This window comes from Jatropha curcas, chromosome 10 (assembly GCF_041381405.1).
Source record: "Jatropha curcas cultivar XTBG-Jc1 chromosome 10, XTBG_Jcur_1.0, whole genome shotgun sequence".
In the NCBI taxonomy this organism is placed as follows: domain Eukaryota; kingdom Viridiplantae; phylum Streptophyta; class Magnoliopsida; order Malpighiales; family Euphorbiaceae; genus Jatropha; species Jatropha curcas.
In genome coordinates, this window is record NC_143160.1 from 6,522,204 (window position 1) to 6,537,629 (window position 15,426).

At 30.6% G+C, this 15,426-nt stretch overlaps 3 protein-coding genes across 4 annotated transcripts in view; 2 read left to right on the plus strand and 1 right to left on the minus strand.

Moving 5' to 3' along the window:
• Positions 1-537: 537 nt before the first annotated feature.
• LOC105640584 (flavin-containing monooxygenase FMO GS-OX-like 9) lies at positions 538-4,748 on the minus strand. Its single transcript, XM_012224940.4, has 7 exons — positions 4,055-4,748; positions 3,546-3,616; positions 3,233-3,391; positions 3,008-3,090; positions 2,174-2,309; positions 1,913-2,086; positions 538-1,004 (listed from the first exon to the last, which is right to left on the minus strand). Exons 1-7 carry the CDS (start codon positions 4,605-4,607, stop codon positions 804-806), a joined length of 1,377 nt encoding a protein of 458 aa, XP_012080330.1. The 5' UTR covers positions 4,608-4,748; the 3' UTR covers positions 538-803.
• A 4,793-nt stretch (positions 4,749-9,541) lies between these two features.
• LOC105640585 (uncharacterized) lies at positions 9,542-12,355 on the plus strand. Of its 2 annotated transcripts, XM_020681903.3 has the most exons (3): positions 9,542-9,962; positions 10,256-10,326; positions 10,866-12,355. In XM_020681903.3, exon 3 carries the CDS (start codon positions 10,927-10,929, stop codon positions 11,734-11,736), a length of 810 nt encoding a protein of 269 aa, XP_020537562.1. In that variant the 5' UTR covers positions 9,542-9,962; positions 10,256-10,326; positions 10,866-10,926; the 3' UTR covers positions 11,737-12,355. The 2 variants fall into 2 exon arrangements, with proteins under 2 accessions (XP_020537562.1, XP_012080331.1); XM_012224941.4 differs by lacking the exon at positions 10,256-10,326 and having other exon boundaries at positions 9,545-9,962.
• Positions 12,356-13,255: 900 nt separating this feature from the next.
• LOC105640587 (uncharacterized) overlaps positions 13,256-15,426 on the plus strand; it is a 4,944-nt gene continuing 2,773 nt past the window's right edge. The window contains exons 1-3 of the mRNA XM_089726831.1: positions 13,256-13,280; positions 14,049-14,148; positions 14,273-15,424. Of these exons, the coding sequence (XP_089582957.1) occupies positions 14,324-15,424 (1,101 nt within the window). The 5' untranslated portion in view covers positions 13,256-13,280; positions 14,049-14,148; positions 14,273-14,323. The remainder of the gene's footprint in view (positions 13,281-14,048; positions 14,149-14,272; positions 15,425-15,426) is intronic.

Consider the following 15,426-nt stretch of genomic DNA (forward strand, 5'->3'; position numbering starts at 1 on the left):
AAAATCCATGAATGGACTTGATCCTGATATATAGCAAAGCTGGCCCTAGATCAAAATTTGAGGGTGGGTCTGCAAGTTAACCCTCTGATTATCGCTTGAACATGCTCTTCATGAAGAAGTTATCTTTGTGATTATCAATCTTTGCAAATCCTTGATGTATGAGGAAACCAAAGAAACACATTGAACAACTTTTTAACACTATTATTTATAGTGTTCGATAATATAGCGTTTGAACTTACATTTTACAAATTAAAGATAGCGAACTGAATATTAATGCTTTGAAGTTACTTTTTAGAGGTAAAAGATAACGTACTAAATATTATTAAAATAGCTCACAATTATCAAAACACTTAATTTTATCCAACACGATGATGCAGAATAAATTACTAATCTCACTGTATACAATGCCAATTGCAAAATGCAATATGCAATCAACCAATAGTAATAAGGAGAGAGAATTAATTGCCTGAGACTCCCATGTGACGGTAACTTGGGAAAAAAAAACATCAAATCAACTCCCAAGAAAATCTCCTGCTCTGAAACATCAACCCATCTAGTTTTTATTTCAAGATAATTTCTCAACAATTTGATATATTCTTTTTTTGGCTTTACACAATAGGCAGATTAACAATGCTGAGGCAATACGCCAAAAGAGAAAAAAAAAAAATGTTTTGTTTTACAAAAACTTTTGAACTATACTTTGCCCAAAATGATAGGAAAACCATAATTTCTTTTTACCCTTCTCTTTAAACAATGAATATTATAAAAGAGAGGTACAAATAAAACCCAACAAAAAGAGAATTTTACATAAAAGTGAAATCTTGAACTCCAAGTTGAGTGAAATGAGGACTTTGAAGAGCCTCTTGGAGGAGGTGATGGTCGTCCCACGAGTCACGGTAGTTCTCCAAGTTTTCTGATGCATTTACTAAGGCTGATATGCAAAGCTCTTTCCTCCATTCTTCTAAACGTGGGAATCCAATATTATCTGCATACCTATCACAATACTGCAATAAAAAGCAAACTCAGATTGCTTTCTATTATTTAGGTTCATTTCTACTCTTTTAATATTTTTTATTTTTTTTCTTTTCTTTTTTCTTTTTTGGGTCACTTAAATTAGATTTTAAGGTATGAAAATTGACTGGTCTTTTCCAGCTCATAAATGAAACAACATGCATGGCCTATTGCCATAAAGAAACTTTTAAAAGCTGCCTTGATTGCCCAAACTAACTAATTATTGATATAGAAAAACTTTTTTTTTATATTTCACTTAAATCTCATAGAGAAATAATCATAAGTTGAATTATTATTTAGTCCCTACAAATTGATGATAATTAAAAAAAATATTTAATTAATTTTTGAAAACAAAAAACTTCACTTATAAAATTTATTAATTATGGGGACTAAATAATAATTTACCCATAACTATCTGAGGAAGAACTCAATCAATAAATTAGATTTGCTTGGACATTAAACAAAAAATTTCTTTCAAAAAAAAAAAAAAAAAAAAAAACCCTTTTAGTTGCTATAAGAAAAAATTAATTGAAATTATCATTTATCCCTATTTATACCTAATACGTTCAATTTATCTTATAATGATAATTTTTAATGATTTGTAATCACTATACTGAAGATTATGTTTTTTCTTAACAACCACTTAATAATTAAAATTAAAATTATTATTATTTTGCAATAAAAAATTTATGCATAAAGAAAGACTCTCCTTAATCATTTTAAATTTAAAAATGATCTGATGATGTTATTAACTCTAAAGTATTGGTGATTAACTATGCATGAAAGGCTTGTTAACTATGATTAACTAAAAGTTAAACTCCATTAGGAAGTGTTATTACTGATTGATTAATTAATTAGTTGCAAAGTTATATATATATATATATATATATGAATTATGTACCTCAAAATCTGCAATATCGTGAGTATAATGTTTGGGAACACCAGCACCATCCTTTGATTTATAAAACTCCTTAATGGAGAGCATCATTTCCTCCCATGATGGCAATCTTCTTTTCCCAGACAGAAGCTCTGCTATCCATTTTGCTTGTGATTCAAAAAATGGGAACCCTATAATCTGCAGCAACTCCCCCAAAAAAATTAATAATAATAATAATAATATAAGGTATTGGAATGAGTAGAAGAGAATGATAAGATTGTGTACCTTTCTAGGTATGCCTACGAAAGAAAGAGAGGGAGCAAGTGATGGAGGGAAGGTGTGTTCATACAAAGGTCCCACCCTATCATTATCCACAACCACTGTTCCTTTGGTGTCAAGAAATGGAAATGTGTATGTATACCTACACATATACCCACATTTGATAAGATCATGCAAAAGACCGATTTAAACACTGTATACCTAATTGATTTATTGTATCTCATAAATTAAAAATTTTTTTTATTGTTGAAACGAGAATTTAAATATAAATTTATTGTAAAAAAAGCAAAATTTATAGGCGTTAAAAAAGTTTTTTTTCTAAAATTTAAAATTTGCACCACAAATATGGATTTGGGGTCCCACCAAAGTATCTCAGAGTCAAAAGTTAAGAGTCATGATATCCTAATCAGGCAACTTCTGGCTTTGGAAATCTCCCTAGCTAGTTGATGTTGGCAATTGTGATTTGATTATTAAAATGGTCAATTATTTATATTTATATTTATATTTTTTTTTTTGTCAAATAATATTTAGCAACTCACTTTACGAATATATACTGTTACTGTGTGGTCTTTTGGATCATAGCGATATAGATGAAAATTTCTATACACGAAGGAATTCTTCCAGGTCACAAAGAATAAGAAGTTTCAGATTTAAATTTATTCGTTATAACAATAATTTGTATTAATTTATAATATTATTTTAATTTATTGAACTTCTTAACGAATAAGTAAATAAAAATAAGAGAGCATACGTGCGGATGTATATATATACATGCATAATTTAGCTAATAATTTAGTTTTAATATTATAATAAAGAATTTAATTAAGATTTCAAATTTACCCTGTGCAGTATAAGATGGTATCGGCAATGACTTGAGAGCCATCTACAAATAGCACTCTGCCATCTTCTTCAAGGGATTCTATCTGCAAATAAATATCATTGATGCAAAATCAAAAAAATTAGAGCAATTAACAATAATAGATGGATATTTTCCAGTTTAATCTCGATTCATCTTTGATACGATAATTTTTTTTTTTTTTTTTAAATTGTGATTAATGTATGTACCTGTGGACGAAGATGCAAGTTTTCATGTTTAGAGATGACTTTCGACAAGCCTGGTGTTATTTCAAGAGTTTTTGTACTTAGATAAACTTCCTTGGCCACTTCTACTAGCTCCATTGATATATCTTGTCCGCTTAGTGAATTTCCCACAACAACCACCACCTGCATAATATTTAACCAAGCAAAAAATTATAGAAAATAAAAAAAAATGTATTTCATTATAATGGAATAATTATTATATTCCTTAATTACTTCATTAGGCAAACTAAACGAGTGTTCTAAGTGCATGTTTATGTACTACGATAAAGAAATAGACCTCATTGCGAAACGGTTCAGGAACCCTGTAAATGTGGCTGTGCATATGCTTCCTTTTCCATGTATCCATTCCTTCAAGAAACATACACATGAAAAAATCATTGACCAAGAAAGAAAAGAAAAGAAAAGAAGGAAGAAAGGAAAAGAAAAGAAAAGAAATGAAAAGAAGGAAGAAAGGAAAAGAAAAGAAAAGAAATGAAAAGAAGAAAGAAAGGAAAAGAAACGAAAAATCATTAAAGAATCTGCAAAGAAAAGAAAAAGGACCAGTTCTACAGCTGCCAACTAATTAATTATGCATAAAGTTCTGATCTTTGTTTCTTTTTTTTTTTTTTTTTTTTTTTTTTTCTTGATTCATTTTTACTACAACATGACATGACCTTAGCGTGAAGAAAAATTCATTCTTTTCATTGGCAGTTGTAACTCTAAAGTCTAAAGATTTTAAAAGTCACTTTGCTCAAAGAAAGAAATTCTTGAAAACACGAAAAAATAGAAAAAAATAACAGAACGTACCTTTAATTGTAGGCATCTTAGGATGAGAATAGTGACCAGTAGCAACAACAACGGCATCAAACACTTCTTCAACTTGTTTTCCATTAGTTTCTTCTTTACTTTTAACAACCCATTTCAAATCTTTCCTTAACTCACCATAATCAAGCATACCCACATACTCTACTCTTGTATTAAACCTAATCATATCTCTTAAACCAAAATAATCACAAAAATCTTTTAAGTATAACCAAAGTTCCCTATGACCAGGAAATCTCCTCATGTCTCTACCTTTCTTGACCAAAAATGGGAAATCAGTATAACCCATAATTTCCCTAGGTGAAATTAATCTGAGAGAGGAATAAATACTACTATGCACTTGTAAAAATTTATTCCTTCCAAAAGGATCTTCTTTTTCCACATTTGGTTCATATAACCATTGACCACCAATATCATGTTTTTGTTCTAAAACCACCACCCTATGGCCTTCTTTTCTTAGCTCTCTCGCCGCCACTAGCCCCGATGGTCCAGCTCCGATCACGCAGACGTTTTTCGATTGGCTTGATTCGGAGACCATGGTGTGGTTGATGGGGTTAATGGGATTTTTTTTTTTTTCTTTATAGGGGGTGTCAAAAAATATATATAAATTGGTTGTTTTATGAAAATGTGGTAAGGTGATAAGGTGACACGGGGGATTTATAGTCGACGAGACTTAAAAAATGTGCTTGCAGTCAAAAACTTAACAAAAGGAAAAATATATATGTAATAATGTTTGAAGGAAGAGATGGTTTGCTTGCTAGGAGACACACGTGACAACCTAAAATGATGGGATTTAGTTTCTTTACTTGAGTTTGGTTTCTTCGCTAGGTGATGACTATTAGTAACGTCACGTGATTCAGATGCACTTGTCTAAACTGGGTCTATAATTTTATTTATAAAGAAAATTGAGCCAATATTCAAACTCACTTATATAAAATTAATTGGTTTATATTAAATAAGGATAAGACTTGTTTCTACTCGATAAATGAGATTATTTTGTACACTAAATTAATCAATAAAGAATTTTTTTAAAATTATTATTATTATTTTCAATAAATGATTAAAAATACTCTCGTTACGATAAAAAGTATACTTTTGCATTAAACGACTACTCATTTTATCATAACTTTTAATTACTTTATTATTATTCTTTTCAATGTGAGGTTTATAACTAGATTTTATAATCCAAATAGATTTTTGTTTCAATTTGAAGATAAAATAAATATCTTTAACTCTTATATTTTATTTCCTTTGCCTTGTCCTCATTCCCAAATAAGAAAAAAGACTAGAATATTAACTATTTCTTTTATCTCTTTTATGTTTTCTTTATCACTTTCTACTTTCCAAACAAGGCGTATAAGCTAACAAGATACAGCACAGCATATGTTGAATAAGCCACTTGACAGTTGACACCATACCATACATAAATATGACATTTTAGTGTGAAGCTTTTTTTTATAACTAACTCACCCACTTAAAATTAAATTTTACTCGCACCGAATTGATCTTCTGAGGATCAAAATATATTCTTACAATTACTTTTGTTCATGAATATCTTATAAACTTATTTTATTTTCTTATTTTCAAATATTAAAAACTTATTTATGCTAACAATACATTCTATTAATATCAAGAACTTATTAAAAAAAAAAAAGGCAAAATCATCTTTTGTATTTTTTGCAAAATATTTTTTAGGGAAACTATTATACTTTTAAGATTATAAATTTTAGGAATATTGTATATGTCTTCACATTTGCAATAATAGTGTATTGGTTTTTAATTTTATTTATAAATTATTAATTTGACATGTGATTAGTATAATTTTTAGAACTATAATTTCTCACATTTTTCAATTATCTGTTCAATCAATTTAATTTATAAATTAAAATATTTAATAAAATAATTTTACAGTGTTTAATATATGTAATTTCATAACTTAAGGAAATATTAAAATTAAAATTTGAGAATGCGACTGATATTCAATTTAAAAACTTTGTCCCAACTCCAAGTGAAGACTTGCACATGCATGCATGGGGTAGGACCCTTGGATGATGAACTGACACTAACACGTGGACCCAAGATTTTACAGCTCATCATAATTTAATTGTTTTTTAAAACTAAATTTTCAGCATTTAGTAGTTGATTTAGTAGTTGAAATTGCTTTAAGATTTGAGTTTGACCAATGCCCTTGCTTTGATTTAGCTTTAACTGTTGGTGGGTAGGGCTGATCAGTGGTTAAAGCCTGATTAGTAGGAACTAAGCATTTTTTTTTTTTTTAAAGTATTTAACCATTGAAGAGTTTCCAGAGGTCTTGAGACCCAAAAATATTGAAACCCTCAATGGTTTTAGGGGTTCTTTTCTAGGGTTTGTAAAAAGTGAAGCAATAATAACAAGATCTGAGTTGTTGAATATTTTAATATTTTGAAGAAGAAGTGAACCAAACTCCAAATATATATGATATTTTATAGTTATAAATCATTTTCTTTATTCATTTAAAGAGAATAGTACATGATGAGCAGTGTAGGTTGCTGAGTTAACAATAAGAAAGAAAGAAAGAAGAAAAGAAAGTTCTGATGATGGGGTTTCTGCCCATTAGTGTCCCTACACAGTAGAAGGGAATGCCCCTTCTTCAAGCCAAGGGAACATGTACAATCATGGTTCATTTCATTTTTATTTATTCAAATGCAATTTGTTGCTCTACTTGTAATTGTGAGCACCTCCCCTCTTTGCCTCTTTCATTTCTTTTCTATTCTTCCTTCTTTGTTACAGCACAAGAGAAAGATCAAATCAAATGATAATAATGATTAATTTCAAATATAATGAATTGGAAAAAAATTTAAGAAGAGTAATGATATGGTGAATCGATCAAATTATAAGCTTAAATTATTAATGGAATTGGTATTGAATTTGATTAGCTGCTTTAACGTGGTATTAGAGCCTGAAACTCGAGATGAAAAGAAAAATTTCAAGTGGAAAGTATCTTAATAGACAGTGATTAAGCCATTGTATATTTATCAAGTGGCGCAATTGTCACTTGAGAGGGGAATGTAAAAGGCCGCAGATTAGTTCCCTATTGAGAAAAATATAAGATAATGAATTAGCTCTTGAGTGGGTAATATTTTGATTGACCCGTGTTGAGCCATCACATACTTATCAAAAAGAGAGAATAGAAGTCTGCGGATAAATTATTGTTAAAGTCTAAATTCGACAACAAAATGTTTTATAAACCGTTCAACAAAAAATTTACCCGTGTTGAGCCATCACATACTTATCAAAAAGAGAGAATAGAAGTCTGCGGATAAATTGTTGTTAAAGTCTAAATTCGACAGCTAAGTGTTTTATAAACCGTTCAACAAAAAAATTCATTTAAAACTCATTTATAAGTTTGACAAGTTAAACCTAAGTTTGTTTATTGAGCTCATTTAATTATGATCGAGTTCAGCTCTATACAGGGTATAATTTTTTTTTCTTATTTTTATTATAAACCATGAACAAACCAAATTGCAATCTAATTTATTAAACTCGAATTGAGTTGAAGTTAAGCTTAAATTCATATATATTTTTAATTGAGTCTGATTCGATTTTATCTCGTTTCTAGCTTTAATCATGAGATTTTATCTATAAAAAAGAAGGATTCTTTTATAAAATTTGATATTTTTAAAAATCAAAATTAATTATGAGCATGTATTAATAGATATTTGAATTGTATTGTAAGATATTGTAATTTAAGATTATGATAATTCATTTGTATAAAAAGAAATCAAAAGTATATACATGATGACATAAATAATATCTTTTAAGATATACACAATACAATATAATAAAAAAATAAAATATTATATCAAATTTTTCTTTAAGTTTCTATAATTTTGCTTGCTTAGTATCTGAATTCATTACTTTGAAGAGAAGGATTGATTCTGTTAGTATTTTGCAAAATAATTTTTCTAAAATGTAACTTGAAGAGTAGCCAACAAGTAGAAACTTTAGTTAATTTATTTTATTTACCACCAAAATGACTTGCCTACCCTGTCTCTTATTATAGCTATAATTATCCCATGAGTTTGTTACAGCATATATGGTAGACTTGCAAGGCAACTTACATTGATGAGCCTCATCACATGATTTAAATTATATTTTCTAATATTTGATCTTCATCACTAGTATTAATTATTTATTAATCATAAATCTAAAACTTATTACGCCCTATATCTCCGTTTCATAATACTTGTTATATTTGAAAAAATAATTTATTTCAAAATACTTGTCACGTTTGTGATTTGAAGGAGTAATGATTTTTTTTTCCATATTTACCCTTTATATATGACCAATAATTATTGTTTTAATTCTTAAAAAAATTTTCTCTTTTTATTTACTGTTACCTCTTTTATGTTTTTAAAATCTCTCCATCACTATGGTTGGAAAAAGCATGAAGAATTGAGAAGTCTAAAATTTAATTTGGTATTTAGATATATTAAATTAAGGATAATATAGTCAATTTATTTAATAATTTATCGTAACTTATTATTATTGTAAATTCTTATTTTTTGCATAATCTCTAATTGAGTTCTAAACTTTATAATGTAATATTTTTTAAGAAAAGTATAAAATAAGGTAAGGATAAAATACCAAAGAGATTACATGTCATGAGTATTTGACTATAAACCACCTCTAACCATTTTAAATATTAGTCATTAAACAAATCCTTAGGGGTAAAAATAAATTCTAGGCCCAAGTAGCCTCTTGCTGGATTTGTCATTCTCTAGATGGGCCCTTATTCTCGGGCCTACCATCTTGGGCCTCTAATTGGGCTACCATCTACAAACAATCGTATAATTTATTGAGCACTTACTTTTCATGAATTTATGCTTAGAAAATTGATATACTAGGTAATTTCAGTTATTCTTATTCAAGTGGACTTTCATGTCTCTACAAGCCGAAGAAACGATGTCGTACAATACCGTTGCTTCTGTACACTTGTATTTCAAATACAAATACTCTATTTCTTCTGCGTATACACTTCTGTACACTTGTATTTCAAATACAAATACTCTTTTTCTTCTGCGTATACACTGAATCTAAAAAACACTCCTTTACTTTTATTTATTTATTTAATAATAGGAAAAATGCTCAAATTGTCCGTTCAACTTGTATCCAATATTCAGTTTATTCATTTTTCACCTTCTTTGCCATTGCAGATACCCAATGCAGGAAGAGAATAAGATGGGAAGGGTAGTAAGTAGAATGAAGGTTTACTTCCACTGTCTCCCATAGCCAAATGCATCATCTTTTAATGTCATTTCCTAGCAACCGATAGTCCAAACATGATGATCATACAAAATGCCAATAAAGAAAAGGAAAACGAAAAAATAGATCATAAAGCAAAGATAATTTGAAAAGACAATATATAACTGGTACTCGGCATCGTAGTCAAGATATTGGCTCTGTATTTATTTCATCTGTTCATTTTAACGAATTCGATATCTTTTTATATACAAACATGACTATGCACTCAAAAAACATGATTTAGACATGAGTTGCTTCTATACCCAAATCAATCAGAAGCGAGAAACAATTGCTTGGTACTCGAGATGTTAGTACAAAAGCTGAGGGGTACTGTAAACTTTTTTAATTTTTTTTCTTAGTTTAAAATAATTGTGTCACACGCTCTTGTGCTGTTATTTGCACGCGAGGTGACCCAAGTCAAAAAATGAGTAAATTGATCGAATTCTTGGAAGTTAAACGAGTTTTTTGGCTAAAAAGATAAAAAATGAGGAAATTGAATATTGGGTGCAAATTCAGGAGCCAATTTGAGCATTTTTACTTAATAATAAATAATTCAGCTTCTCTTCGAGATTGAGGAAGACGGAGACAGACAGAGCCCGACCTCTCCCAGGTAATCAAGCTCGCTCTCTATTCTAATTCTCCCTCTCTGTTTCTTCTTCTTGTGGTTAATTTTGAATTACAGGCCATGTTATGTATAATTAAAAAAAAAAAAGTGCCCTAATCTTTTCTTCATTGAATTACTACGGTATTTCTTTTAATTTCTTTGTTGTATGAAAGCATTTTTCTTTTATTATTTTGCAAGTATATGTTAGTAGGCTCTTCAATGATCAAAAGAATGGTTTTCTTATAGATTTATTTATCACCTCTTGTTTATGATTTCATTTTTTCTGGTATTACCACCAGCATACCGTACCCTTTGGTTATGAGACTTTAATTTCGGGATTTATGGCTGCCGCTTCCGTAATTTTTAATAGGTAATCTACTGGTATCTATCGTAATCCAGTAGTTATATATAGCATACCTGCAGTGCACTAATTTCTGCTACTGTGTAGTTTCTGATTATTGAATTAACTAGAGCTAATCAATTTTGGGTTATTGGATTTGTTAATATTATTGCCATCCATTTTTAATTAGGTATTGGGCAATTGAATGTCCTCACTGAAACTGATCAATGATATGCAACGCGTTGTGGGGTATGTTCATTATGTCAACAGGCTATTGTAATCGTTAATTATAGTAAAAACAGAAACTTTGGTTTTTGGGATTTTGTTATATGCTTCATTGCCCTCTGGAATTTTACTTCTTATGAACTTCATATGTCATAGAGTGCATGCTTTTGTTAGTTGGGTAATATGCTATGCTGTTATAAATAGTTTATTCAATCCGAACCCATGAAATTTTCAGTGTTATTCATCTCAAAAAAATTGTTGTCATAGTTTATTATTTTGACACTGCACTATTTCATAATTGATACTGTATAATGATTGTGGGTTTTGACTTTTGATTCATTCAGGTAATGGTTTTTGGTACTCTTCAAGTACCCTTTTTCTGAGTTGAATTGTTTCACTTTCACCATGTGGAATTTTGCTTCAAAAGCCATTAGTGGATCCATTCAGCTGAAGAATGACCTTTTAAAGCCGAGTCAAGCTCCTTCAGAGTGCTCAGATGATGAACCTTGTTTAAACAATTGCAGAGAAGAGGGACTTGAATGCCCTATATGCTGGGAATCTTTCAACATTGTTGAAAATGTGCCCTATGTTTTATGGTGTGGTCATACCCTGTGTAAGAATTGTGTGCTCGGGCTGCAAAGGGCTGTTGTGAAACTCCCTACACTGCCAATCCAGCTTCCGTTCTTCATTTCTTGTCCTTGGTGTAATCTGCTATCTTTCAGGATGGTCTACAAAGGAAATCTCAAGTTTCCCAGCAAGAACTACTTTCTTCTCTGGATGGTTGAGAGCATGAATGGTGATAGATCAACATCATATTTCTCCTTGCGTGGGGATCATCAGCCTGTCGGTTCTTCAAGCAGAAATTTAGCTGTGGGAAATCAAGTTAACCAAATTCATAATAGGCGAGCCCAGTGTGCTCGTCCCCCAGTACAATCAACATCTAACCGTGATGAGGGTCGCCTTAATGCTAGATACTTTAATGCTGAAGGACTTCAGCTATCCCTTCGTAAGTCATTGGTTTTCTTTGTTCACTTGACAGCTAAGTTTCCATTGATTGTCATATTTCTTCTCATTGTCTTATATGCAATCCCAGCCAGCGCAGCTGTCTTGGCGCTCTACATCCTTATCACCCTTGTATTTGCTCTCCCTTCTTTTCTCATCTTATACTTTGCCTTACCTAGCCTGGATTGGTTAGTTAGAGAAATCCTCACTTGATTGGTTTGCCCATTGTCTTGCACAGAGCATAAATATGTTGCATTCCCCTTCTTGCCAATCCACTGGTATCTCAATTTAATGACTTTGCTTTTGTTAGATGTTCACTGCTGTTTTTGCAAACTGTGGTTCTGGATTTGAAGTTCTTCAATCAAATCACTTCTTGTGCCAAACTTGATTTATAAATTTTAGCATCTGGCTAATAAGTTGATTGCAGATGGTAGGCTGGTCTTGGGATTGCCTTTCTTTGGTAGTTCAAAATTTTTGGGGGAACAATCGATATCAGTAAGATGCTAGTATTATCTTGCTGTAGTGTAAATATAAGCTTTAAGTTTCTCGCGAGAAGACCAGTTCTTGGAACATTATTCCAGTTTCAGTGTTTTTTATGCCGAAGGTAGTAGTTATATCAGTAATTTGCTACTGTGTTTTTGCTCTTTGATAGTTACATATACATTGAAGTTTCCAGTTTTGTCGATTCAGTTCTGAGAGCCAAGTGAAGCTATCCGATACATTCCAGGATGTGCTTTGTATTGCCATGAGATTGTATATGAACATTTCTTTATCATCAATTATATAACATTTCTATATGAATAAAGATGGGAAGGTACTCTTTTGTGTAGAAGTGTTGTCCTTCTCCATGAGTTGTTTGCCTAAATGCTGATTTTGAATTGAGAAATTGGAATCATTTAGAACGTAATTTTCTACATATATTTCTTTCTTTTTTTTTATAACCAAAACCTAGGTTTTCTTGGTTGAATTTTGAAAGAGTACCTCAATTTTCATTACATTTTTTACTCATTGGATGATGAAATAATCGTATGGATTATACAGCACAGAGTAACATCTTTTTTTAGTAACTCTGAATAAATTTTTAATAGTTCTCCTAAATTTGTGAAAAAGATTTCAACAGAGAGTGAAAAGAATAAATAAATATATATAAATTGACACCTCAATAGGGTAAAGAAAAATTATATTGAAATATAACTTGTCTCTTTTAATCAAAATTATTACTAACAATTCGAGATGAAAAAACATATTTAACATGTATGAATTTCAGCTCAATATAATTTCTAGAATATAAAAATATACTGCTTAAAAACATTTGATTCTCAAGTATCATAATTCGTAACATCTACTAAAAATTTTTAAGGTTTAATTAATTATTATTGTTATTATAAGTATGATACAAAAAAATATAAAGCATGAAAATTCAAAATTAATCTCACCAATAATTTGTGGAGGAAAATTTCACAATAATCACACACAGTTCATATATATATATATATATATACATATGAATTGTGGGTCCCGTGATATCTTTCTTCCTCTAAAATCCTATCTTTTCTCTTCCTTCTGGTTTTAGTTTTTGGTTGGGAGTTTCTGCAACTGCAACAAACGCGCTAATTCGGTTTTCTCCAAAAACACAATCTTTTTTGTTTCTTAGGCAAAAGAAAGTGAAGGCCCTCTCTTGGGGGTCCATAGGAGAGGGTCCTTCACTTTGTTTTTTTTTTTTTGGTTTCTTTTGGAGAAACACGACAATTGCAAAGGTAATGCTGTAATTTTTATTTATTTTTTTTTTTGTCTTTATGTAGACAACTCAAATGGAAAATGGGTTCATCTCCTTTTGGCTTGTCGTTTGGAAGAAATTCTGCTAATTGGGGTTGATCTCTTTTGGCTTTTTGAATATGATACTTGTTGGAACAAAATGAAGAATTTGATTATTTTCTATATTTTTTCTAATTAATGCAATTAAAAAAATGATTTGATCTTTGACGAGTTGCTTTTTTTTACTAATGTATTTTGATTAATTTGATATTGCTATATATATATATATATATATATATATATATATATATATATATATATATATATATATATGCTGTTATTAGTTTCTCTTTGTATTGAATTTTTTTTCTTGTTCTTCAGACACTTTTCTTTTATTGTTTGATTATTTGAATGGATGCACGCTGCCATTGAAGCTAATGCGAGAATATCATTTATCTTATCAAAAGCAATATCTTCAAAATTGGATTTCAAACTAGATTAAGAAAATTGGATTTGTAATACTACCAATTGAACAAATATGCAATATTTTCAAATGAAAAAACTCATAATATTTTTAGTCATGAAAAGCATAAATAATTATTTATACCTTTTTAAGAAATTATTCAACGATATTTATGTTGAATTTGGGAGTTATTTTATGGTTTACTATGTCAGGAAATATTAAATTGATGTATTGTTAAATAATTTGTTTTATAAGCTTACTAAATTGTGCTCCGACGGTCTGAAATTTTTGCTGCAAGTACCATCAGGTTTTAGGGGAATTCTTGATTCATCAAGGCAATTTCACACTGATAACCTGCGAAGCGTTCAGAGCTGAAGATAGTTGTTGCTTCATATCTGTGATTCTTGGTAAGATAAAAGCTCCATGTTTTTCTTGAAAGAAATACAAAGAACCTTACCAACTTTTTAGTTTTATTTCTTCCTTTCTTTTTGGCTTTCTGCTCTAGGTCTAAATGTTTTATATTTGCTGCAGGAGTGCAAAGATTACTGTTTTTTTATTTGTTTAACAGTGACTGAGGAGAAAATGGATATGATCCCAGAAAGAGATCCTACATCATTGATCCTTGAAAGCGATTCTATACAATTGATTGAGGCGAGTGATTCTGCTTCTCTGATCGCCAAGAGTGATCCTACCCCTGTAATCTCGGTTTGTGCTGAGTCTGGAAATGGTCACGTAAGAAGGTTCTCCACTGGGAACCTTGCTATCCCATACAAAAGCGTAAAGATTCTTTCACGTTATCTTGCAGCCTCAACAGGTTCCTGCCATGATCAGTGTAAATATGGAATGAGACAAGATGCTGAAACAAAAACAATTAGCAGTCCCAGATTGGAGAGGGTGATGGAAAAGCAAGGTAAAGTGCACCACATTGGAAAGACTTCAATTTTGGCAGAAAGAAAGAAGAACTTAACTGGCAGTTTTACGTCTTCTCCTGGTTCAAAAACCGAGAAACCTTATTATCCTTTTGTTGGTAAGAAGGAACTTCAATCGCCGGCTAAGAAAGAAACTGTCCTAGTAAAACAGTTTTCATTACCTTTCAATGGATTGTATCCAAAGCCAAAGCCTAATCTGTCAAAGTCAAACTCATCTTCTCTTCCAATAAAAGAGCATTCAAGCGGTAAAGAAGATGGTGCAATCCAAGAAAACAAAGAAATGGATATTTCTTACGTGAATTCACGTAGAGTTTCAGTTAGCAGAGAACAAACTACACTCAGAAGAATTAAAGAATTGAAATCCTCCATATTGGATGAGAAAAAGGTTTCTGCACGAAGATCTTTTTCTGCCTTATATTCTGTCAAGAAGGTTTTGACGCGACCAATTGTTTCTTTGTCTACCAAGCTTCCTGAAAAGAGAATTTCAAGTGCGACTATTGGAAAATCCAAGAGGCTGAAAGGAGTTTCTCGTCCAAAGGATCACTGTGGTGTTGGAAAAGTTGAATCTGAACGGCCTAGCAATGTGGGTGTGTCAAAGAAGTATTCGAGTACCATTGAATCTGAACGGCCTAGCAATGAGGGCGTGTCAAAGAAGTATTCGAGTACCATTGGATCTAAAGGGCCTAGCAATGAGGGTACCATTGAATCAAATGTAGAAAACAAAATCGTCAGACCAACCCAAAACAGTGATTCTTC